Source organism: Botryllus schlosseri, chromosome 6 (assembly GCF_051294905.1).
Source record: "Botryllus schlosseri isolate E-star chromosome 6, Bs_hap1, whole genome shotgun sequence".
Taxonomy (NCBI): Eukaryota; Metazoa; Chordata; class Ascidiacea; order Stolidobranchia; family Styelidae; genus Botryllus; species Botryllus schlosseri.
Window position 1 is genome coordinate 6964897 of NC_137241.1, and position 26984 is coordinate 6991880.

General features: G+C 42.0%; 1 protein-coding gene and 1 long non-coding RNA gene across 3 annotated transcripts; one reads left to right on the forward strand and one right to left on the reverse strand.

Annotated features, from left to right (window-relative positions):
- Positions 1–4623: 4623 nt before the first annotated feature.
- LOC145440733 (coiled-coil domain-containing protein 85C-like) lies at positions 4624–26592 on the reverse strand. 2 transcript variants are annotated; one of them, XM_080318473.1, is made up of 7 exons: positions 25098–26592; positions 24308–24384; positions 23060–23239; positions 13240–13338; positions 11263–11382; positions 10094–10132; positions 4624–7272 (listed from the first exon to the last, which is right to left on the reverse strand). In XM_080318473.1, the coding sequence occupies exons 1-6, from the start codon at positions 25831–25833 to the stop codon at positions 10112–10114; spliced, it is 1233 nt and encodes a 410-aa protein (XP_080174599.1). In that variant the 5' UTR covers positions 25834–26592; the 3' UTR covers positions 4624–7272; positions 10094–10111. The 2 variants fall into 2 exon arrangements, with proteins under 2 accessions (XP_080174599.1, XP_080174598.1); XM_080318472.1 differs by lacking the exon at positions 10094–10132 and having other exon boundaries at positions 25098–26590.
- Positions 11279–19524, forward strand: LOC145440748 (uncharacterized). Its single transcript, XR_013915606.1, has 2 exons — positions 11279–11402; positions 19107–19524. It is a non-coding gene; the product is annotated as an uncharacterized LOC145440748 (long non-coding RNA).
- Positions 26593–26984: the final 392 nt, after the last annotated feature.

A 26984-nucleotide genomic window follows, 5' to 3' on the forward strand; every position in this document is an offset into this window, starting at 1 on the left:
GATATGCAGATATATTGATGCATACGGACATACATATATATACAAGGTTGGAGACTCAATAGATATTCATGGTCTTTCATCACATTATAGCGCAATAGAGCTCTATCAGTGCGAATGGCCGTCTGCAACTGCAGCAGAGAAGCGGTGTGATAAGAAGTAAAAGTATGGCAGTTATCGAAGTCTTACGACGTGATTCCGAAAATACGATGGGCATCATCTCATTACTCATTCACCCATATAACTGTGACTAGGGTTGTATTTAAAACAAACGCTGTTTTAAAACCCTGCGTTTAAAACATGTTTTATCCAGTGTTTTAAACAAATGCCTTTTTTTAAACAAAATTGTTTTGTTTTTCAAACGTTGTAGAATCATGCCATAATTGTTTGAATACATTTGAAAAACATATAGAAGGAGCCTATGGACAATTTGCACTCAATTTCGTCGACCTATATTCTTTGGAGTGGCTAAAACCCTCGAAATTGTTGTTGGTCTAACTATAGTGTCCTATATGGTGTCGACACAGGCAAATCTCACGCCTCAGTGAAATTGTATCACGTCACAATTTCCATTTGGCTACAGGCAATTTGACGGTCACTTTTGACCGGCTTGCCGAGCATTAAATTTGGTAAAACGGGTATCAATCGAAAGCTGACTCTGCACTGATTACGAAAATACAAATTTCATTCCGCTCGTAGCCCTGGAACTCCCACAATCAGCCTCGAATTTTTCATTGTTATGGAGATTGACATTGGGACGCAACAATGCTGAACAATGCTGTCTGGCTCTTTTTCTCTTGAGCTACTCTCTCGTTTCGCCAGACAGCATTGTTGCGTCCCAATGCCACCTCGCAAACTCCTTATTCAAAGATTGGATGTCGGAGAAATTGTCGGCAATACGTTCCCTGGATCTTATATCATATTTTATGCCAATTAAGCCACTTAACCGCGGGTGCCATGTTTATATCGTGAGTATCTTTTGATGTCAATTTCGAGTGATTACAGATTAAGGGGGCATGAAGTGAACGTATAAGCTAGTACAGTGGTTCCCAACCTTTTTCGTCTCGTGCCCCCCTTGGCCGATATTTGAGCTGAAATTCCCCCCCTATGAAAAAGTTGCCTGTGACTAAAAAATGTGCTTTTTAACGCGCAACCACTTGTTGACTGAAAAGGAAAGGACGTATAGTTTATTTCTATTTAGTTTTGTTTAGTTTTTTGCGGCATATACACCGACTCATGATACACATAAACACGATCTGTGCATATGCATACCATGACGTTCATGAGCGTATGGTGTGCATATGCCGCAGGACAAGGAAGTGCAGATATAGCCTTTACGGCTTTTTAAGTCGTACACCACCCCTCCATGCTCGATACCAGTGTTACTATAATCAGGTATTTGGTCTGACCCGGCCGGGGATCGAAGCCACAACCTACCGATCAAGAAGCCGGACTCTTCACCATTACGCTATCTTGTTCACCATTACGCTATCTTGAGCAACTAATGGCCAAACATATTCAGATATGTCCGAAGTATGGCGAATGCGGACCGCACTAAACTTTGGTAGGTAAAGTACAGTCAAATTTGACCTGTTTTTCACCGGTTGGCTAGCGGCTGACGAAAAATAAATCACCAAGTCCGCTCGCTATGGACTTGAGTTGAATCGATGAATTGGTACTGTATGTTTTTCACGTTAGCTCATATGTCGGCTTAAAAAGTTAAACAATTTCACTAGCGGCCTTGTGCTGAAGTCGGCTTGACCTTTTCCTGCTTAGTAGCAATTTGGTCGAGAGGCTGCCGCGGACCCAACGAAATCGTCTCGTGAGTCTCATTTTATCAGGGGGTGTAATATATACGGAAGGCATTCGAACATACACCTAGCTTGAAATACGCCAAAGAAACATACAATTGTTAAGAACTAATTTCTACTTAACAGTTCTATAATAGTTCTACAGCCTACAATAAAAATCTAAAAACCTTGTGAACCCAGTGTATCTTCCGATACAATGCCAAAGCCAGATTTCCCCTAACAAAATTAAGCCAGATTCCCCCCTAATAATATCAAAATTCCCCCCAAGGGGGGAATTCCCCCCCGGTTGGAAACCACTGAGATAGTAGGTTCACCATAATTATATTCGTGGCTCAAAGTCCGGAGAGTCTTTAGCGCCTGCTAGCGGGTGTTAAATTGAGGTATGAACACATTGTCTGTCAAAATGACGTAGCACTAGCAATGCTTTGCCTATCGATTGTGGAGGAAAAAAGTTTACGCTCAAGCCTTTAGAATTCCGGACATTTCAGCATATTTTGACGCCCCTCCCCTCGGACGCAGTTTGAGCACTGGAATTCCGGACATCGGACATATCCGAAATAATCCGCCATATGGCAACGCTAGTATAATCACCGTAGGTTATGAACGAATAGGCCAAACATTTCGGACCTTCGCAATTTCGGACAAGAAATTGTTTATACCCCTTCATCAGGACAAGCGGGAACTATATGAGGTCGTACGAGCCGACATAAATGCAATGATATTTCCGATGTCTGTCTAGGCGGCGCTATCAGTGCTTGTACTTGATCTGACGTTGCACAGCGGAACCGCCTCCTATAGACCTTGGAGCTCTAGAAACGATTGGTTTTGATCGGCTGAGTCTCGAGACTGATAACACTTACTCCTCGGCGCCTATGACAGTTTTGAGGAGCGTGAGGTGCCGCAACAAAGATTACATTAGAAAGCGTATGTCCTACATCAAGAGCGGACAATTTGTCCAGTCGACGGGCCTGATATGGCAAAATGAAGTAGGCCTACTTCGCGGGCCGAATTCCTGAATCGATACATTAATCGCGTACACAAGGAATAAATCGTATTTAATATAAACTTTAAGTTTGAAGCATAGAGATCAAAAACAGTATTTAATAAATTTATCGACGTAATGTACTTCAATAGTCAATCAAACATCTGTGGTCGATCAAAGTTGTCAACAAGTTCTTCGAACTCTGGCTGCATCTCGGGTGTAGAAACTCTTAAAATTAAAGACTACACGTGAAAACCAGTAAGATTGGAACGCCGCTTTGTCTTGGTAATGTTCATGGTTGAAAGTGTTTGCTCGCAAATATATGTAGACCCGAACAGAACAAGTAGTTTCTCGGGTTGGAAACTGTCCGCGGACCGCTTAAAATCCCGTCGTGGCCCGTATGTTGCCCGCCCCTGCCCTACATGAAAACATTTCGGATTGGAAATTGTGACGTCCGAAATGGCTAATGTCTCAGTTGTCTATTTTTACCATGAATAACTAAAATATTTCTTTATGAAAATAATTTTCAGGAGCTAAAGCCTTTTGACTTTGTGCGGCAGTCTGACGATTCTCGCGGGCTTCCGCAATCATCCAAGACTTGCATCACCTTCCTTCACCCTATATTTATTGCGTTTCTTTGCAGTCTCTGTGTCTATTTATGTTATTCTACCTTTCCTGTCATCCACAAATTCTATACGCTATGCAATGTCACCCACCTGAATACTTAATGTGGAATGGTTCTGTCAGGTCGTGGTGGAAAGGACTAACTAACGAATAAAAGAGTGGCGTCACTTTTAATAGATCTATTGTCCGTGTTATCAACACAAAGACTTTTTTCGTCGATTCCGGCCATCAACGGATAGGCCATGTAGATACCACCAAACGTCATTTATCTTATGTGTATAAGTCACCAGATAGTCGTTAATCTTCGACCAATGCCTTTAATTACGGAGTGTCATTAATATCTTGAAGCTTCTGATGCCGCCACAATTTGTAATGAGCTACCATCAATGTTCCCTCTAATTTTTCACGAGTCTGCGCGGTCTCACCAACTCACTGCGCGGTCCTTTGGACAAGAGTGCGAAGCCACGACTGGACTTCGGATTTACTCGAAATTTTTCCGGTAATGGGACTAAAGAAACTTCGTCACTTTGACTCGACTCGAGTGGACCTGATCTCCCCGAAATTTGCGAAACCCTGACGTTCGCTGCGACGGAATCGAGGTTTTTTCATCGCATTTTCTACAAAAAGAGATACTTTCGCTTCGTCTGATAATTTTTTTCGAACCACAACTGGATTTTCTTTTGTGCGCGCGCACCTTAGAGGAAACATTGAGTCCTTAAGCATTCTCTAACTTTAACTATACTTAATGTGCGCCTTCGAAAATAATTTCATAAGCACAATTTTCTGTCTTCATTCTTCTTCTGATTTAATAACTCTATCACTGATGACATACTGGTAATTTCCCGATTGCAGCGAATGTAATGTACCAGCCACTGTAAAACATTTTTTCGTGATCAGGCCCAACATATGAATTGTATCGGTGGTTGCTTTGCTGTTCTTATATTAAAGTATACTGTTTTACTATTGAATGTCTATTAATTCTGAGGTAAGTCGTGGAGTTGTTCATTGGCCGCGATCGTTGCATTTCCATTTTGTGATTCATCAGCAGTGATACATTAATGCTGCGGTGCTCAAGAACCACCGGTGAGATGCACCAGAGTATGTGCAATCCATGATGGATGTCACCACTATGCTCAGATTGCCCATTCCCTGCTAAGCCTATTCCGTCCCTATTTTCCTCAACGCAACAACAGCAAGAAACACACCGAATTTTTCAAGCGATGAAAATATGTAATGAGTGGCAAGTGAAGTTATTGATGACGAGCATAACATCGTCGTTGACAGTAAACAAACACGAGTACAAAAATATAATAGCCGAAAAGTCAAAAAACACACAAGTTGGCTCTGCAGACGACACCCAGCTCGCAACTTTCATTTCAGTAACAAAGTGTACGGGTGATGAACAGCCTGCGCAATTGGGCGGGTCAGCTATATCACCGCTTCGCATCTCCGAAACCCGCCGGTCGACATCCGTGCAAAGTGTTAACGCCGTGTGCATTAACTACCGCAAAAGCGTTTGACAATTGCTGTCTATAGACAGGCTAATTACGGATGGACATTGGACACGACTCGAAATATCATCAAATCCCGACCTTCGGGGCCTATAAATACATATCGCCATCGCAAAGAGATCGATACACGTTAAGCTTGTCGACGCAGTGCACTTCGGAGTTACGCATGACGTAAATTCGCGGAATTTTACGTGCTACGCGAAACGACACGTAGGCCTATACTACGCAAATGGCATTTCGCGACGCAAAAAACTTAAAATGCCAACGGCCGGATTTGAGTACAGTAATTCGATTTGCGCTTATCTCGCGGCGCAAAAACACACAATTTACTAGAATCCACCAGTCAGAACGACCTTATCTAACGAATTACTCCATAAAACAGTAAAAGACACGCGGTACAAGCCGCCGAATTCGATTATATACTATGTAACCCGAGTGCACACGTCGACCTACGCTATATACGGAACTTAAAACCGGGATTGAATCAGCGCGCCGATATCGTATCGACCGCCGACCTAATCCAGCAGATCCAAAAAGGCATTCGGAGCAAACGACAAACCGGAACCGTGCGAGAAGAAAAAACGATCAAAAACAGTAAGCATAAGAAACACTTGTCGTAGCGATACAAAACACATACAAAGGTACATACGTAGATAAGACACGTTAAGTAACACACATTGAGAGACACATATGTAACACGCTATTCGAGGACGGTTCGTTGATCATCTCAACTAAAAGTGCTGTACGTGATTAAGTCCCGGTAGGGAAGACTTGGACAACTACAAAATTTCGAGCCTTTTCAAATTAGATTATAATTATAACTGTGGGTACACATTTTTCTAAATTAGATTCGAATTACGGAAGTTGCAAAAATTAATTGAATTCTCAAATAAAAAGTTATACAACAAAAATTAACTTCGGCACATATCAAAGGAGCGTTCATCCTCACAAGCACTAGAATGGCAACTGTCTGTACGCCAAGCAAGGGCCGTTTCGTACTATACAGTACTCCTGTAGCATTTTCAGGAAAACCAGAACTTACATTATAACATTTCACAGATTGGATCACCGGCATTTCGCTCCAAACATTCTAATTAAACAGCTAGAAATATTCAGTCGTCCAAGTCTGCGGTCAAGTCGACCTCAACATCAGCTGGCTTGTCAGGTATAGTGCAGAGAGAGAGTCATAGCGAAAGCGTACACGATTCGAAACGGATGAAAGATAACACGAGTTGAACGCGGGTTGCGACAGTCAAGATCAAGTGCAAAGCCTCATCCGCACCTGCGGCAGTCGAAACGGAGGCAACCCGAAATTAGGGGATTGCAATAATCGGAGTCTCTCCGAGATTTTAAAATAATTATGTAATCATTATGGAATCGTAATCGCATTGATGTCGCGCGTTCTCACGAGGAGCCGAGTTGGAGCGTAAGTACAGTAACAATTCAAAGTGCGAAGATTTACAATCAGATAAGTCTCGACGCGCGATGATTCATAAGTATAGGGGCCGGACAAAATCGAATGCCTCTGTGATCCGATTCCCATTATAACGCAAAAACAACATGGGTGACGTGGAAAATTTAAATACGCACCGATTACGCGACTATTGAGACACATTGACACTTCTACAATACACTATATAAACACAATTTGGTGTTTGAAGATAGCTTTCAATACAACATCCAGAGCACTGCATTGTATTGAAAGGTATCTCCGAGTTCTGTACCGCGGACCAGCTATTTGATTTGGAGTCATTGCGCCTTGTGACTATGTGGATTGATCACGAAATCGCAGAAAATCCATTTCCACTGACGCGCGTAGCTTTGCGGTATATGTTTTGGGTGCTGTGACACGACCAATCAAGATTTCAAGGCTTCCACAGTGGAAAAAAAGTATCATAACTAGAATTCACGTATAGCGGAAAAGGGCGTGTATCATGATGCTCAGCCCTAATGATATGTGAACACCATTCTGTTCGCTGTAGCGCGTCGCCACAAAAACAGCGCGAGGCTAAACGGTAAAACGGAACGCTTAAAAAACGACAGTATTCTCGGTTCAAATGGAAGACAGGGGTAGACACGTGGGGCTTTCCAGAAACCCAAATTCAGTAACGAGACAGCGTCTCGATTCAACACTGGTCGTAAAACTCAAAAATTTTATTGAAGAACGCGCCATCGCGCAATGTCCGCTCGCCGTCGTGTTTCTGGCGTACGCCGGATTCCAGGTAGATCATCACCCCGGCGGTAAGCCTCATAAGTTGCTCACGCTAGCGGTGCGGTGTTGAAGCGTACGTGAAGGCTGGGGCTTTCTGAGATTGCCACGACTGTCGCCCAGTTTTCTCCAGACAACCTGAAATAACACAACGAAAAAGAACTAATTACACGCTCAATGCGGTCTGAGAACATCCAACCATGCCCAAGCATCGGGGAGATTCAAAACGCAATACATTCACATACATGCATGAAACCAAGTCGAATTAGGGTCCGATGTAATCTCGTAATCTGATCAGCATAAGCGGTATCTTAAAAAGCCTACACAAGGGCCTTATTGCTAGAAGTCGTCAGACATGAAGTCATAATTTAGAATAGTGACCTGGTGCCAATGACCATTGTAGTTGAAAAACACCGCCGAGTATCACAAACAACAACGATAACGCACCAATTCAACATCAAATACCAGGGCAGTGGGCAGTGTCTTGAAGTGATTCCATCCCGAATTGAGTGTCCGAGAATCAATTACAATGGGTAGTATGGATGATGTGTGGAAAATCAAATATGAACCTTTTATGCGACCACAATGTAGATATTAAAATAATCATAGTTGTAATGTACACCGCTATAATGATATTTATGAATTTTCCTTCGACCATGTACCCAATTCGTTGCACCTTGCGACAATGCTGTGGGGACCTGAGGAATAGAACAACTTGTATTTTTGTCCTCGGTGTTTTGCGGCATCTACACCGATTCATGACACCCATACACATTCCATACGTATACGTACATGGGCGTGACGCCGCAAGGCATCGGAACGGTGACGCTAATTCGACACCGATCGATAGCCGCGTAGGTGCTCGACGTTTTAATGGGATTGTGGGTGGCTAACTGGCTATAGCACACATATTTTTAGGCGGTTTGGAAAAGACGACTCCGGAAAATCGCGAGAAATGGCGGACAAGCGACACCTATCAGAGTATACCAATCCTGTTGGGCTAGAATCGGAACAGCACCGAGGGGATCAAGAGACGGACGTAGACGTACTTTAATTAATTTCCTGTCGAAATGAAATCCTATATATCGACTGGTGCTTTGATTTCTATGCGCGCGCCGATCGGCTTCAAATCGAAATATCAAGGCATGGATTCGGAATGAATAGATATGTGCCGGTTTCGATTTGGGATTTGTACTGCACTGAGCTTAAAGATGGAACATGTCAGAAACAGATGTATGTATATTCATTGGTCTTTATGACGAATTCGAGATGATGAATCTGCGAGCCAAAGCTTGGCGTACAGATATTTCCCGTTGTCATGCTTATGAAATGAGCTCTGATGTAACGCGAACTGAGTGAGCTGAAAATTTTTCAGTTGTCCAACTTGGTAGGTCCACGAATAGCCCCGACAACGGGGTCACTGACCACGAAAACCGCACGGGCCGCAATCCAATGAATCCGTAAAGGCAGATATCAATAGTACGAAAACACAAGTCCCTCATGCGCAACCGAATTCCCCGCGGGCAAGGGGTTGTTGTGACAAGGATGAACCGCGGCCGGATGGATTCCGATTGATAAGCGCCCAGGCGTGCCCGGGCTCCGTTAGAAGACGAGAAACACGAAACGCATCACATCCGTTTCTCAAATCCCATGCAAACAATGACAGCGCGGCCCGATGATTACATTACAAACTCCAACCCGCGACACAACACAAAATGACGACAAGCATTCCGAAGACAACACGCAATATATGTGTCAGAGCTAGGATGATACGGACAAGGGCGACCAAGCGCGAGGCGTGTGTATACACTGTCGGAGTAGCGCCCAGCGTGCTGTGATCATTACCGACTTCGATTAAACTCCGTTTTAAAGGGCGTCTAGCTGTCAACGCAGTGAAGCAGCACATTGATTCTACTTTTTGGGGCGATAAAGTAGATAACATGTCTCCTCTGTGATCACATAAGTGTTTTTGGTACTCCACTGCTAGTTCACCTGTTTCCGAAGCCAACGCAGAAATTTTATGCCTTTTTAGCGTCCCAAGCTGTCCGCGCATGGACGCAGCGGAGTGATTCTACTTTCAGAAGCAACAAATTAATGTGTGTCCTCGCAGAGATCACACAAGTGTTTTTGGTACTTCTATTCCTAGTTTAACTGTTTTTGGGTCCTAAGCAGTCATTTTATGCTATTTTGAAAAAGATGTCGTTATTGTGGAAGCAACGTATCTCAGAATGTCCATTTTATACATTTTGTGAAAATTAACTTTTCGTTAAGTTTTCATTTTCTTTCGGTCATATCGCTCGTTCAAAGACGGAATACGTACAGATTAGACTAGTTATAGACATATCAATCGTGAAATCTAGTTCCAGCGTTGCCAATCTACGGCGACATCGGTTATTTTGCGTTAGTCGCTGAGACGCGACTTCCATGCAAATCAGTAAGTTTTCACTGGCGACTAACCGATAATGTCTCAATCTAATATTCGGAACTATTTAAACATGGTGACACTTCACAGTCTCCGTTTTCCCCCTAGCAACTAGTTCTGGCAATCTTGTGCAATGTAACCTTTACTTCGACTTCAGCGGCATCTATAACTGCTTTCGCCACCTTGGAATCAAGTCACAAACGCCAGGATTTCACGCGTATGATATGCAGTGTAGAAATTCCCTATGCGGTGGCACTAGCGTGTACTACATTGCATTTTACACATAGTTCCGATAACTCTATCTTAAACCGACGGCGCGGTATCAAACCGGCATAGCGCGGTTTCGCCAGTTCCATGCAACAATATCGGCAAATTATACGCCAAAAGTGAAGCATGTTCCCAAGGATCTTAACCGAACTGAGATGGCCGCGCCCGCACCAGCCGCTCGAAACGGAGCGCAACAACACAACCGCACAGAACATGCGCCGGGTACGATGACAATGTAAACAGGCCCGCTCCTGGCAACACGCTACTTACGGAGGTGCAGTATATCCGTCACACCATCGTGTCGCATTTCTGTTACGAAAAATGTTTTCCAGGTAATTACGCGTTACGCCACAGAACCAGAAGGTATCGCGTTGCAAAATAAAGCGATAAAACTACTCCTAACGAGCCACGATCGGCGATTGTGGCATTAACAATAAAGTGGGGCGTGTTTGGTGGAAATGTCCCCCACGGAAGCCTGAACAAATAGGAAAATTGGTCACATTAATATACATGTTATATCGTATCATTAACTATATATAACATACGCATCTTTGTACTATGCGTGTTTCGTAAGCTGCGAGGCGTCCCAGGGATATCTAAAACTCACTAATTAGTCACAAGACTTCGAATCACCAACCCGGCGACGCATTGAAGCGCTAATACCCGCGTAACGGTCATCAGACGGAATTAGTTTACACGCACAAAACTAGCCTTATAACGGTAAGTCCAAGACAAGAAGAATCGATTAATTAGATCGCACAGCTTGTATGACTATATGGGCTAAAGCGGATGAGATATTTGTTCTAGCGTAATCAAAGTCTTTTCTCCCGTTACCATACCTATAGATTAAACGAGCGCTTACAATATGGAGCTATTGGTTAATCACGGTCGACAGAAAGTAATTATCGGAAATGAGTCAAAATCAGCATCGATCTTACGCTAGGCGGAAGCTACAAACGCCAATACTTTTTGGAATGTCTGTTACAATGCAGAGAAGATATGGGATCGTGCACATAACTACCGGATATACGCTTCTACCAGGACCAATCAATCTCCGATTGCCGCAAGCCCGGAACCCAGATCGATAAAGGTCAAAAAAATGGAACATTTTATTGATCCACGACTCGAAATTTCAACATGATCCCTCAACATTGTTCCAACGCTTCCAGCACAACGTAAAAGCGCACTTGACCGACCGTGCCAAGTGATTCTTCACGTGTCGCAAAAGCGAGGCATCTCGAGTGCGGGCCGTCGAGCGTCGTCAAAACAAAACCAACACGCTAAAAGCGAGACAATGCCCTTGAGCTTGCGCTATTTTTAGCCACAGCGATTACATTTCCTGTTGCCGAGTGGGTAAGTAATCGACATGATTGCTTCCCCGCTTTGTAATCGAAAACCACTGTCGTCTGTGATGTAACAACAACGCAAAAGCGACTTACATTGCACATTTCTCTGATGACTTCCTTGTGATGCTCCTCCAGGTGGTTACCGTCGTTGGGCGCGCCCGGGTACATGGAATTGGGGAGGGAGCTGTCCATCTGGTCCTGCAGCTCCAACACCTGAACGCGGGGACACGATAGTAAGTGCGTCACATGACGATAAGTCTCTAATGAAAAGCTGCGTGGCAGCCGGGCCGGAACGCCGTGTACGGAAAAAGCGTATTCGATCGATTCGACGCGGCATTTTTTCGACCCGGTGGCAGACTTGCACAAACTAATGGAGTTTAAAAATGCGCCAACTAGAACTAGAACTACTCAATAATTAAATCTCGCAACTAGAACTAGAACTACCCAATTTTCAAACTCTGCAACTAGAACTAAAACTAGAACCAGTCACTTTCCAAAATCCGCAACTAGAACTACTCACTTTTCGATATCCGCTAGAACTAGAACTACCCAATTTTAAAATTCTGCAACTAAAACTAGAATTAGTCACTTATCAAAATCCGCAACTAGAAGTAGAACTACTCAATTTTCAAAATCCTCAACTAGAACTAGAATTACTCAAAAAACCGTTAGTTAGTTTGTACAAGTCTGCCCGACGTGGTTCCAAACAGAGCACAGAATCGGACTTGAAACCCGAATTCGAAATGGGGCTCGGATCCAGGCAATGATTTTACAGCAGTACGCGATGCCAGATGCTTACGATGGACTTCGAGTTGAAGCTAAGATCTGGAGCAGGAAACAAATTTTAAAATGCCGATACGACCATTTCCGATGACATACCAAATTCATTACCCCACGATGTAACACATATTGACAAAAGCGACTCCATACAACTACACCACTCATAATAGTCGTGACCCCTACAAATTTACATGACGCCGACTGCTTTAAGGACTTTAGTCACCGTACGCCATAAAACACTTTATCACCGCAAGACACATTAATCACATCGCGATGACTACGCTGATAAGAGCTTTCACGACGCCAAGCCCGTCACTTCCAAACACCTGCGCAGGCGCCGACATTCACTCTCCCGTAACCCACCACGTAATATCGTGCCGGGCGTCGTAAAACGGCACAAATTCCTCACACCCCGCGACAGGCAATTAGCGATTTCACATCCGAAAATCACAGCGAAGATACGTGATCACTGAGGAAAAGGGGGGAAAGTGACTTGAATTTAGTGGCTTCCCGTTGCGATGCCATATTCGATTACTACGTTACATCGTGCATTCGACATTTCGATGTTGGATAATGGATATGTTTTGCCACCGACTTTTCATGCAAACTTCTGAGTTACTACCTTACTAGTGAATTCTGCACTTGAAATCCCCTTATCCTTATCCTAATCCTAGCTCACCCCTACCCCGAACTCACCCATACAATAATACATACATACAAATTGCAGAATTCATCAATTGTCGTACATCAATATTCACGCCCATATTCAGTCAGTGAAATAGTCGTCTTGGAATATATTAATAGAATATCGATATATAATTTTCGTAATAATATTTGTTATTACATTTCAAATGCAAAATTCACAGGTAACGAGCCCCAATTTTTTCCTCTCAACATATAGAATCAAATTGGACTATCGTACGGGCATGATTTCGACGTCACAGTGAACCCCCGATGCCGCTACACTATACGAAGTAACAACCAACATGGCAACCGTACCAGTGAAGTCGATAGTTTTGTGTTGATTGCGCTGGCATTCCGAAGTTACATCGAAACGATCGTGCATTCATCATTGCATTAATCAACACGGCCGCGATCTCATTGCGGTTCGCGAATGCGATTAAAGTCAATTGACGCAACAGCCGCAGCTTACCATACGGTAAACGAACTTGCTTTAATTCGGCTTTTAATCAAAAGTTACCGACTCAGTGATTCCGTTTCTGAGCAATCGATATAATACCGCTACCGGACGCACCATATTTTAATCCTAAACGAACCAAAGGTGGGTACCTTCATAGCGTACGCTATCGTGTCTTGTTTGCTCGACGGTCCGGGCGGCGGTGCCACGTTCATGTGATTGTCTCCGCCCGGGATCCTTGGGCTGGGAACCTGAATTACGAATATCATGCGTTAACGCATGGGATTTTACCTTCTGTAAAAGACTACCGCGAAACGGGTAATCGCCTCTGAAGTTAGCTTGTTGCGTACAGGAGTCGCCACAAACCAAAGATACACGCGTGGCATGAACGACATCATGCTACCGAAAAGGATTACTGTGTACTACTTGAATATAAATAGCTTCTTGAAATTACAGAACTTGAGCATTACAATTAAACATCTGAAGAGCTTCTTGGGTACAGAATCGTATCAACAACAACCGTATCACCAATTAAGACGTCATCGGCGTGAAAATAGAAAAATCGGGGCGTAGAGAGGGTTAGGGCTCATGTACTGTTTTTAGATGACGATTACCCCTGACGAGTGTAAGCCGGATAATTTAGGGTTCATTTCAATATGAATATACTATTCAATCGTGCATTGACGTTCTGTGCCTCCAAGAAGCTCTTTAAGTAGCAGGGAATTGTAAAGAACATTTTATATCAACAATCGTATCACAATTCGGTTTGCTGCCAGATCATTCATCCGCCATTGCCTTATGTACATTACGGCTCTTCAAAAATGACTTTATTTCTCAAATCGTACTGGCTACTTGATAAAATTGTTAGGTTACCTAATTTAATCCTACACACCAAATTTGGTTCAATTCCAGCCTGTAACCGCTTTGCTACAGGAGAAGAAAGTTTCTATTTATTATATAAAATTAAATGATAAAAAATTTGAAAATTTTCTGTTCACCCCATGAAAGTGTTAGGCTGTCTACAGAAACGATGCTCACCAAATTTCGTTCAATTCCAACCAGTGGAAGCGGAGTTATTGCCGTCGAAAAATTTGGATTTGGATTTGAATAAAATAGTATTTACGGTGACCGATTCTTTGTTTATTTATTGTAGTTGTGCTCACCGTAAAGACTATTTTACTCAAATCCAAATTTTTCGACGGCAATAACTCCGCTTCCACTGGTTGGAATTGAACCAAATTTGGCGAGCATCGTTTCTATAGACAGCCTAACACTTTCATGGGGTGAACAGAAAATTTTCAAATTTTTTATTATTTATTTTTATATAATAAATAGAAACTTTCTTCTCCTGTAGCAAAGCGGTTACTGGCTGGAATCGAACCAAATTTTGTGTGTAGGCTTAAATTAGGTAACCTAACAATTTTATCAAGTAGCCAGTACGATTTGAGAAATAAAGTCATTTTTGAAGAGCCCTAATGTACATGGAAATATAGCGATACCGAAGCCATCAGCGGGCTTTGACCTCGAAGATTGTATCGTGATACCAGAACAGAAAGTCAAATACGAAATCTGAACATCACTCCAGATCGTTTACGACGGCGTGTACCGTTTCGCTACCGAGAAAACAAAATATTCCATTCACAACGGCACACATTCCATTCCAACCGCGTAGGCAGTGAAAGCGAACGTGTAGCGGTAATTTGATACATCGTAAACCGAGTCGCCTCGCGTATCTTTGTACCTTTCCAATCTTGGCCGGTCGTGTAAACGATCAATATGTCATCGGATACGATTATCGTCATCATTAATAGAAAGCGTACACCGCGCCAAAGGAGGTCGGGTTATATTAGCAATGCACCCCGCCGCCACACAAGTAGATCGTTTGCATGGAAATTATAGAACTACAGCACGCTTAATATCGGATGCCAATACTCCGTTCCGGGATTATTAAAATGTCGCTACCCCGAGCGATGATCAGTTGATCACTCATACCCACGTTTTACCCGGTGCAAAACCCCAGTTCCCGGTAATATTGGCAGCAAAACGGTCTGTGGACAATGGACATACAATATGCATCACTTGTGCATGTGGGGTAAATTTACGGTTAGGATTGGGTTGTAGTAAGATTTAGGGATAGGTTTGGGTGAGGGTTAATTTCGGGGTTAGGGTTGGGTTTGATCGGGGGGTTGTGCATGCTCATTGCTAGAATGTTGAGCAACCAGTGAATTTTTACAAAATCAACACCCAGTCATTACACAGCCCGTGTTAATATACCGCCCCAACTGGGGCGATTTTCAAAGCGACGCGAGCTCCATTAAAAATAAACGCCCTTTTCCACGAGCATAAGGTATTTTAAAGCTACTGGAGGCGTGTTTTCGCGAGGTTTAGCGGCAGAATAGGAATAATCTCCAGTCTCTATTGACAATTATTATTATTTATACCATTCTGGACATTTTCGAAATGTAAATCGCTCATACTCCCAGCGTGGGGCTACAGCGAAAACCAGTCAAGTCGACATACACCGCGAACAACTTCGAAGCGTACGGCGACAATAATCCGGTCGCACACCGCTGTATCGATTAAACTCTATCAAAGCAACGCACCGCCATCGACCTGCGGGAATTTGTAACCGCATTACAAAACTTGGTGGACGACAGTCAACGGAACAGCGAGGTGGCATCGCTGTGAGTGTGAGGCAGTGTTTCCAGGTTATTTTACAAAAACAAGCAAAAAAAAATCTGAAAAACAAGCCCACAACAAGCAAATTAAAAAACAAACAAGCCCAAAAACAAGCAACCCGCGACTCCTGAAAATAAACCGCGAATCGCGAGAACGACAAGCCCAAATTCGCGGGAAAACCGCGAGGTTGGCAACACTGGTGTGAGGGTTGTGTGAAAGCTAACCTAACCACGCGAATGAAGTAACAATACCTTCTCAGCGGCCTACTAGGCAAAACAAACCGTGCATTGTGTACAAACCCGCGAAATTTATATCAGACAACAGCGTTCGCATATACGCTAACAAATAGATCCCGCAGACAGTGATTAGTTGATCCAATTCACAACTATCGGAAATGTGCGGAGAATTCGCGCCATCCTGGAAAACCCCAAGACTTTGGCGACCTTTTCAACATGACAAAACAGGGTTAGCATACGCTAACCAATTAACCTCGCGGATAGCGATTAGTTGATGCAATTCACAACCCAGCACCGCGCGACACGCAATCAGACTTGGATAGCTAGATAATTCTTGGATAAGTAGATAAATGTAGTTGCCTAATTACACTAATTCTAATTCTAATCTAATTTGTGAAATATTTCTATACTCTAATTTTCGTTATAATAGATATTCTGGATTTTCGAAAAATGCTACAGGAGAGCTGTATAGTGTGAAACGAGGCAAAGCTTCCCGTACAGACATTTACCATTCTCGTGCAGTCATGCTTATGAAAATGAGCACTTATTTGACATGAATTAAATTTGACTCAATTTCCCAAGTTCGAGAATTCTAATTCTAATCTAATTTGAAAAAAAAGTCTATCTAGACTTCTAAGTCTAGTCTAATTTGTAAAAAACATGCACCCATGATTCTAATTCTAGTCAAATTTGGACTTAACTGTGTAGCTATAATTCTAATTCACATCCGATTGGAAAAAATGTGTAGCTACTAGCTATAATTCTCATTCTAGTATATTTTGTAACTTGTGTATTTTGCACCTGTAATTCTAATTCTAGTCAAATTTGGAATGAACTGTGTAGCTATAATTCTAATTCCAATCTTATTTGCAAAAAGCTGTGAATTTTCAAGTTCTCAATTGAATAGGCACCATTCTAGAAAAACCCCAATGCTTTGGCGCTCTTTCAAACAAAAACGCACATAAACAAACAAGACACCGGATGCGCCTAATAACGTAGCGGCACCCCGGCGTCCAAGAATCTTTGGTGACTTTAGAAAGCTACCGGCGAAGATGAACTTTGTCACCGCCGCGCTAGCAATTACAAAGCCCGCCCTGAGTAAACGCGAGCCTTGTTTATTATTGTAATAACTTCAAAGGTATTCCGAATATATACGGGACGATTCGCAAGCGCATCGACATTAGTGCATGGCAAAACGGAGTTCCTGAGTGATTCGATTCGAGTCGCGTATTCAAGTATCAACGTCATAGCAGTATGGAGATGATGTTTTTCAATAATCGCAAAAATCATTACGCCTAGCTCTGATCAATACCCGTGTACGAATCCAGGTTTTTGTATTCAATCCAATTCCTGTTCCCATCTCTCAATTCAACACCCAGACCCGGAAACAATCCCATTCAAGTTTGCGCTTCAGCGGGCCGTGTCCCGTAAATTTCCTACTCAACGCCTCGGCGGGGTATTAAAATTCGCTCTATTAAATACGCCGCGAAGGTGTGCCGCGCATCGCGGAATCGCAACGAGATTATGTCACACTGAAACCTTCAAAGTAGGGCTAACGAAAGATTACTTTCAGAAATTGGATTCATATTTGGATCGCTTGGGGGAAACGCGATTTCGGATTTGTTACTGTCTCCGGAAAACCTGCAGATTCCTACACGGCTACGCCGTTCAAATTGCATTTCAATTCGAATCCGCACGGCACCGTCTAATTTGGACCAAGCAACATAAATAATACCCCATTACAATGATGTATCGACGTTTGTTTACTATATTCCGGGAACGGTTTCTCCGCAATGGCCTGCATTGGAAGCCCTCGAATTTAAGGACGCTTGCGGGGGTTGTAAAACGAAATGAAAGGCAATTATCGAAATACGAATGAAGCAACAATTACACAAGGGTCATGGCGGTGTGAAGAAATTTGCCAACGAAAATACTTTGAGTTTAATATACAATTATATTCATATTGAAATGAAACCTAATGTTGTCGGCTGACTCTCGTCAGGGGTAATCGTCATCAACTATAGTAGAGAATTAAAGAGCTTCTTGTGGGTACAGAACTTATATGCAATTTCAATACAATCCAAATTTTCGTGCCGGTGACGTCATTTATTTTGGGATACGATTGTCGATATACTATGTTCTTTTCAATTCTCCACTAGTTGCTGACGATTACCCCTGAGCAGTGTCAGCCGATTATATTCGGGTTCATTTCAATATGAATATACTTTTCAACAGCAGTATCGTAGTATCGATAAGTATCGTAGGCCCTGGTGAGAGAATGGGAAAGAACATTGCATATTAACATTCAATTCTCTACCCGTTGTTGACAAGTAGGGCTGGGCAAAATCGAGTATCTGAGTGATTCGATTCTGAATCACGCAATATGCTTCGAGTCGAGTCGAGTAATCGAGTAGTATCACTCATTATGACGTCACAACAGAATGTAATACGTCAAAGTTCAAATATTACCGTTTATGCCACCACAAAGAATATAATGCCTGCTATCCATCTCATAAATGATACTTTGGTATTTTTCGACCATACCGATTTCATTCCACTTGGTGACAATGTTGTGTGATAATCGTGACTTCGGAAATGTGCTACGTCCACGTCGTCCAGTAACTTTCGTAGCTTTGTACTATATGTTTCGTATGCTGCAATATCGCCAAGCAAGGTTTCAAGTCTTCAGCAGTGAAAATCAGTATAGAAACTGTAATTTTCGTTGATAAATTAACTTTCAGTGGTGAGGAGCGTATAATTTCAGTACTCGAAAAAATCGTCTTTTACTACTCGACTCGAATCATTGAAATTAATACTCGATTCAGATTCGAGTACTCGAATCATTGCGCCCAGCCCTATTGACGAGTGCCAGCCGAAAATATTCAGGTTTATTTCAATATGAATATGTAATCCAATTGAAGGTTGAAGCTCTGCACCTACGAGAGACTATTATTTTACAAATGGTTGAAATTTTAATTTGTAATAGATTCGCTCCAACAGGTTGGAATCGCGCAAATTTTCGTGTGCAGTGTTTCTTTAGACAACCCAACAATACCTTGAGGTATTCAGTGAAACTTGGAAACAAAAGTTATTAATTTTAACAGCCTACTAACACAATCGAGTTCGCAGCGCTGCAAAACAACACAATGCAGCAACGGAGTCATTGACTGCACGCAACCCTTCACCCATTCACGCTAGAGTGCCCGCGCTTGACAGCACTTCAACTGCTTCACAACACGGGACCCAATATCTCCAGTCAGTCGATAAAGGAAACTTATGTTTTGGTCCGTGCCACAAAGACAGCGCATCTTTTATCCGTCCGCGAACGTTAGATCGCTCCGAGACGGTCGAGTTACTGCACGTTTTGGGCGTAGCGCGCGGCCGAACAAGACGGATTGTCTGTTGCGGTATCTTGCAAAGGACCTGTAGAAAACCCGGTACGGTAGCCGGTTTGCGATGCTTGATTGCAGGATTAGCTTACTCGCGCGGGATAAAATACGTATGCGAGCGACCGCAGCTGAATCCGCGTATTATAGCGTCATAATTAGGACTTTACACGAGCAGAAGCCAGAACCCGAGTGATTCGATTGCCGATTATTTTGCCAACTGAGTATCACTAATTATGACGTCATGATTGTATGAATCGCGCGTTAAGCTCAAATTATATCTTTCATGAGACAACAAGGAATAATGCCAGTTAAACACCACATAAAAATAATACAGTGTTCTTTCTCGACCATACCGATTGCATTGTAATTTATTACAATGCCTTGGGTTGATCACAAAATGTCATTTCAGCTAACGTGTGCGTGGCTTTGTACAGCTGATTTTGGATGCTGAGATACCAAAAATTGAGGTTTGAACTTGAAGGCTACAATTCTGGTTGATAATAGAACTTATAGTAGATACGTAACCGTACATTTGACTAGACCGGAACCTCGAATAACCGAGTTTTTAGTCGAGCCTTGCAACACTTCCACATATTGTATATTCTCTCACATGCAGCAAGAGCTTAATTTGTTGTGGCGTATCCGATCCGATTTCGGCAATGTAACTCGGAAATTCCCACACTGATTATGATCTAAAAGGGTAATCGACCCTAGTTAGCCATCCCGAATACCCGCGGTTTCAAATGGTTTTAACCGGGAGACAGCGATATCGCATTCCAAGCGCCAGATATTGTGTTGTTCGATACTGGGTACTACAAAACGCGGTACAAAAGCGAGTTTAACATCGCCGCAAAACTAGGAATTCGCGTTACTGCAAAAATTGCGCGGGAGTAAACTACTCAGCTTGAACGTAGTAGACCGCGTAGCTTTTTCGCGGTTAACCGCCGAAATTCGTCAGCGGTTTGGCTAGAGTCCCACTGACTAAAACCCATCACGGTGTTCAAACTGAGAGATACACGAATCGGGCAGTTACGAGCTTGCATTAAACCGGGTACTTGGATTCAGTCCTTCGTTACTGAACGCCTCTGGTGATGGATAAATCGGGACTTTGCGAAATTCTACAGGTAAACTGGGTAACGAATAGCATTTCGGTTAAGCTTGGATTAAATTGGAAAAGCACCGCTTTTTGAGAGCTTCGGCTTCGGTCGGTGACCTTGAGAGCGAAATTCGCAGTTAGAAGTGACAACGTATTGTTTTTCGTAAATTTGTCTCCTAACGGGGCCTACGACGTAGGCCCCGCTCCTAATTTTAAACAAACCGAGCCGCGAAACCGGAAAAACGATCATCAAAACAACAGTTCGATTTCCAACAATTTGCATCGCCCAGCTGCGTCTCGCGGACCTGATTTTCGACAATTCCCGCACCGCTGTGGCCAATTGCGTTTCGTTTCAGCGAACCCATCGACTCAGTTCACTTCTCGTGGGTTCTACCGAACGCAAATTCCGCGACTTTTGAGTAGGCGGGGTAGAGCAACGCCGAATCGGCTTTTTAAAAACACTCCACCGAAGCGAGAAGATAATTGTAATCGCGAACAACGGCTCAAATGGCTGCACTTGAACGGACGCGCGGCTTTAAAGAGTTTAAACCAGTTTAAAGTGTTGTTCGCCCACGCGAAGGCTGCAAACCAGCCCGCTTCGTGTTTTGCAACAATCTATCGAATTGCCAGAGCTATTGGTCAACCAACCGGGTGCGTGATATCAGCCCACGCCATTTTATTTTTTAAACAGTCGCTGATTAAGCGTTTGAGTCAACCCACCGCGTCGTCAAACTGATACCGCGCATCTGCATTCGCGATACCGCCCGTTTGGCATTTATTGGAAAATTAAACTGCAGCCTGTCGCGTTATCCTTGGAAATGGTCGAGTAATCCGATAACCGAGTAACTAATGTCGAATTTCAAACACAAAACAAAGAAGCTGTCGCGGCCAGACGCGTCATCTAGTTAGGCCGTAAAACCCAAATCATATTAGGCGGCGTTTGCGCGAAGCTAGCAGACATCGAGAAAAGTTGAAATGCCGGTGACGTCATATTTGCTGATACGATTGTTGATATACAAAGTTCTTTCCAATTCTCTACTAGTTGCTGACCCCCTGACGATTGTCACCCGAAAATATTCTGGTTCATTTCAATATATAACGTATTATTCAATCGTATATCGAAGTTCTGTACCAACAAGAAGCTCTAAAATAGAAATCTAGAATTTCATTTCACAGAATAGTTATAAGACGGCCACATCTGTTAAAACAGTGTACGGGCGTCTGCCTGACGTCATTGATATGCAAACCTAGATTCTCTTGTCCCCCAAGGATCAAAGGCGCGCTACACGCAGTATTGGCTATATTTAGCCTACAACACGCAATAGCGTCACGTCAGATTTAGACAAGCCAACCCAAGCTTACTGTACGAACATTAGCCATTCTCATTGTCATGATAATGAACTCATATTTGATACTAACTGAACCTTGTCAATTTTCAAGTTTTCGCAAATTCAGTAACTATATTTCTAATCAAATTTAAAAAAATAAAGTGAACCTGTATATAATTCTAATTCTAATCTAATTTGAAACTGTGTAGCTACAATTCCAGTGCAATTTGAAAAAGACAGTATCCATAATTCTAATTCTAAAACAAATTTGGAAAAACATGTGTAGCTACAATACTAATTCTAATCTAATTTAGAAGAACAACTGTGTAGCTATGATTCTAATTCTAGTTTAATTTGGAAATAACAGTATCTATAATTCTAATCTAATTTAGAAGAACAAGTGTGTCAGTATAATTCTAATTTTAATCGAATTCGGAAAAGTACTGTATCTATAATTATAATCTAAACTAATTTGAAAAGATTGTGTAGCTACAATTCTAATTCTAATCTAATTTAGAAGAACAACTGTGTAGCTGCGATCCTAATTCTAGTTCTACTTGGAAAATACTCTATCTATAATTCTAATCTAAACTAATTTGAAAAGAATGTGTAGCTACAATTCTAATTCTAATCCAATTTAGAAGAACAACGACTGTGTAGCTATATTTCTTATTCTAGTTCAATTTGGAAAAGACTATATCTAATTCTAATATAAACTAATTAGAATAGAATGTGTAGCTACAATTCTAATCTAATTTAGACGAACAACTGTGCTGCTACAATTCTAATTCTCAACTAATTTGGAAAAGACTGTGTAGCTATAATCCTAATTATAAAATCGAATTCAGAAGAACAACAACTGTGTAGCTGTAATTCTTCTTCTAGTTCAATTTGGAAAAGACTATATCTAAGTCTTATCTAAACTAATTTGAAAAGAATGTGTAGCTACAATTCTAATTCTAATCTAATTTAGACGAACAGCTGTGCTGCTACAATTCTAATTCTCAGCTAATTTGGAAAAGACTGTGTAGCTATAATTCTAATTCTAGTTCAATTTGGAAAAGACTGTATCTATTATTCTAATCTCATTTGAAAAAGCAAAAAATGTTCTAATTTGCCACACTCTAATCGCAATGTACAAGTCCAAAATTTCAGAACGTCAAAGACTCAGAGTCATCTGTGCCTTGACTCCAATCGAACCATCAATGCGATTCTACATAACCGACCAGGCCAAATTCACTCACATGTAACGGGTTCCCCATCGCCCCGTTGACGGCGTAAGGCTCGTTGGTTAAAGTATGCGAATTGGAAGACGAAAGTGATGAGTTTGAAGAGTGACGGGTTGCTTGAGTTAACATTCGGCGGTCCGACTTGGCCGGGGACATGTTGAAGGTCCCATGAGTAGAGGGCACAGTGGATGAGACCTGCCACAAAAATGGAGAAGTCAAACACGAGAATCTCCAAGGGCAGAGTGATTTACGTTGAAAAAGCATGGTAGGCTAGATCTCGGTAACTAGGCACACTTTCAAGACTTGGACAACTAGATACGTTGTTTAATGGGACTAATTAGATAAATGCCGGTACCGTAATCTAATTATAGTCCAATTTCTGAAATTTTTCTATGCCTTAATTTTAATTCTAATCTAATTTCTGGTTTTTCTGAAAATGCTGCAGGAGAACTGTAGGCTATAGTGAGAAGCGAGCCAAGCTTGGTGCACGGACATTTGCCGTTATCATGCTTTCCAAGTTGTTACGGATGCGGTGATCCTAATTCTTAACTGTGTATCTATAATTCTAATTCTAATCAAATTTACAATTATCTTAAAATGTTCAAGTTGTTTAACTTTACAGGCCTACAGTTGACACTTCGAGCCAGCCTTGATTCCGAAGTGACCAGAGGTGAAAACGAGTTTGACACTACGCACCTGCTTAACTGTGATTAGATTAACAGCATCAAGACAACCTTAACTGATATTACACAGACCTGCAATACAGGATTCTTATCATTGAATATGAATAGGAAACCAAGACATCTCCCCAGCAGAAATGGATTAAATAACAACTGCTTTTGAGTAAAGGATAGCTATGAGGATAACAGACGTAAACAAATAATGCAATTCGGAGTCACACTGCACCAAAAACTTCACTGGGCACTTCAATATTCTTGAGAGTAAAAATGAAATTGTTCAGCACTATGTTACCTTGATATTGGTACATAAATATTGTTAAGGTGCTGGCATCTACACATTGACACAGGGCAAAATGGGGGAATTATCATTTTCTCGTCATGAAAAACACCAGCTAAGATACAAGCACAGATTTGATAATTGGACTTGAGAGCTTTAATACAAAGTCATGCAATAACACTTTCTAATGGGATTAGGAAGTACTTGGGATCTAGTATTTCCTACATTCGCTGAAGCATTAAAAACAAATAGAAATAGCCCAATCGTTGTTAACATAATAATGACGGTGAGTAGAAAGCGTCATACCTTTTTCGCACGACCTTTGGCATCTTCCAATTGGCGAAGTTGGTTTTCGAGATATTTTATATAATTTTCTCTGCTTTCTGCAAAGGGAATTTTAGTAAGTAGGTTAGGGCTTTCCTAGTGCAAGCATTCAGTCCAATAAATGCACCGTGCTTTCCCATTTACTTCAACTAAGGTAATGCCAAAAGATAACGATTTTGATTAAACCATGACTCATTCATACGATATTGAACTACAATATCATTACAGGTCAAACCTTTGATATATTATTATTGATCCAAGTGACATCATCCAATATTACCCAATTGAAAACCTGCCCAGATCAAATTACAAAGTACAAAACCTCATGCCTCGTAGTTCAAGTGCGGGTTCATTCACACTGTTCTTAGAATTTGAACATTTTTACGATCATTTACTGCACTGCACTACAACAGTTTCGGTAATTTGACGATATTACTCCATTGATTGTTTCGATTTTCTAGTAGGCCAACCATCAAATATGTGAAGGTGAGAAAAGTTCAATATAAACTATTCAATTAGAGCTGTTTATAACAACATGGTACATGGCTGAATTGACAAGCACCATAGCGGCACACGCCGTGTTGCAAAAACTTCATAAGCCAAGTTTTCGCTGTAATATTTTGCCAAGATTTGGAATGCTGTCATGAATCGCAAGTCACTAACATAAAAGACAGGATTTTGAAACTAGTTGATCACAAATGCATGGATCAGGCCCATCTGAAAAGTTGGCATATTGTCTAAATTGCGATAGAAAAATGAATGTCATTCGTACCTGCGAGGTTTTCTTTATTAGGTGGTGCAGATGACTTGAATGACTTGTGGTCTGGACTGTAATTACTGGCAGTCGAACCACTGCTACTACCATCCCCAGAGTCCCTGGTACCGGCAACATCCAACAGCCCCGGTATAGCGCCGTGGAAACTTCCCTGGCTGTCTAAAGAAGTCCTACTGCCCGCACGTTCGAAATCGAACGCCATGCGGAGCTCTTTGAGTTTGAGGGACTTGTTTTCGGCCGAGAGTATTTTTTGCTTATTCTCTAATTCCCGGATTTTATCGTGGCACAGTGACAGCTCTTTTGACATCTGTGCGGCCGCATAGCGTCCGAAAACTTGCCATTCGTGGGCCAATTTTTTGGCTTTTTCACGGTCGTCGTCCAAAAAACAACACATCCCACCCAGTTCTTCCTTCTCGCTGGCCAAGCACTCATTCTCTTTCACTAGTTTCTTGTTGATTTCCTTCAAGCCTTTCATCTCGACGAGATGATTTTGTAGCTGTTGATTCACGTCTTTCATGATTCTACTGCGCTCTACAAGTAATGATTTTTTATATTCGGATTCGCACAACCGAAGTCTTTGAATCAGCTTTTCAACTCCTTCATATCTGAGTTCATCGTCACTCGGTAATTTAAATCCGGCCATAGATCTAGTGTAAGGCGGTAATCCGTCATTGCGCAGTGTGGATGATGGAGAGGAAGTGCTTGACGAAGACGAAAGCGTGCTACCATCCATTTCTATAACCTGGGAATTTATCAAACCATTACACAGTGTCTAGCACACCACAGAATCTGGTCAAGACAAGAACTTCAAGAATATCATAGGCTAGTGCTTCAATGGTAATATAGTCTGCCGCCTTATGAACCAGCAACAGAATGTGTACTGATACAAACATATCAACACTGTACAGTGTACTCTGTGCAGTGCACTTCTTAACTATATGATGGGCTTATCTCGTCTCCTTGGTCTAATTCGTGATCATGAACCTCACACACATTGTGTGGTTATATGAGGCATATTGTATTACTACACCATAGACCCTAGTAATATTTGCCGCTTTGTAGGAACGGTGGATGCCTGGACGGTAGGCCTATACTTAATGATATTGACATATATATTACACTTCCTGGCCCTGCTTACAAGTGACACCTCGATGAGCGAACTACACATAAAAGATTTTTCGGACGAAAATCATTCTATTTGAGGCTTCACTTGTATACAAGATAAAAAGTTACTACAGGGCAACAGTCAACTTGGGTAGATTTAGGTCTCATTTTCGCTATCCGCGACGCGAAACTCTTGTGCCTTTAGAAACGGTATACAGTAAACCACAGATTCTCGCGAATTCAATTATGATGAAAGCTACCGATACTCCTCGCTCCTAAATTGATAAAATGCGCTTTCTATACGTGAATGCATGCAGAGCGTTACTAGTTCACAACGGGTGGTCGGAAGCATCATCGCAAGTCTGCGACAAAAGCTTCTTCTCCCAGACTACTCTAGCGAAGATGAAAGCCCAAACAAAATATCGTTAGAAACGTTGCCATCTAATGGAATGTAGTAATTACACAAATACGACACCGCGTGGATATGAATTGGAAGAACGTCTGGTTGACGGTATGCCCTCTACATTTTGGTTCAGTTGTTATTAAAAAATCATCTAGTCACTACACCACAAGATTGCGATACAATAACTACATAGGAATTGGGGGCACGTAATTCAAAATTATAACAACTGATATGTTGTTATAATTGTTATATTGTATGTTGTTAATTCGGGACCGTCCGTCTGTTGTATAATCAAAATATATTGTAGTCACCCAAATGTAGCAGGCTAAACTTTCGTGAGACGCATACGCAAATATTCATGTCTTCATTCCTCTGTG

Bases quoted from the DNA above. Each gene is read 5' to 3' on its own strand.
- LOC145440733 (XM_080318472.1), bottom strand. From the start codon at position 25,833: ATGGATGGTAGCACGCTTTCGTCTTCGTCAAGCACTTCCTCTCCATCA. The intron at 24,385-25,097 runs GTACGAATGACA...TTCCCTTTGCAG, and splicing joins TAATAAAGAAAACCTCGCAG to AAAGCAGAGAAAATTATATA. The intron at 13,339-23,059 runs GTGAGTGAATTT...TTCGTAATTCAG, and splicing joins CGATGGGGAACCCGTTACAT to GTTCCCAGCCCAAGGATCCC.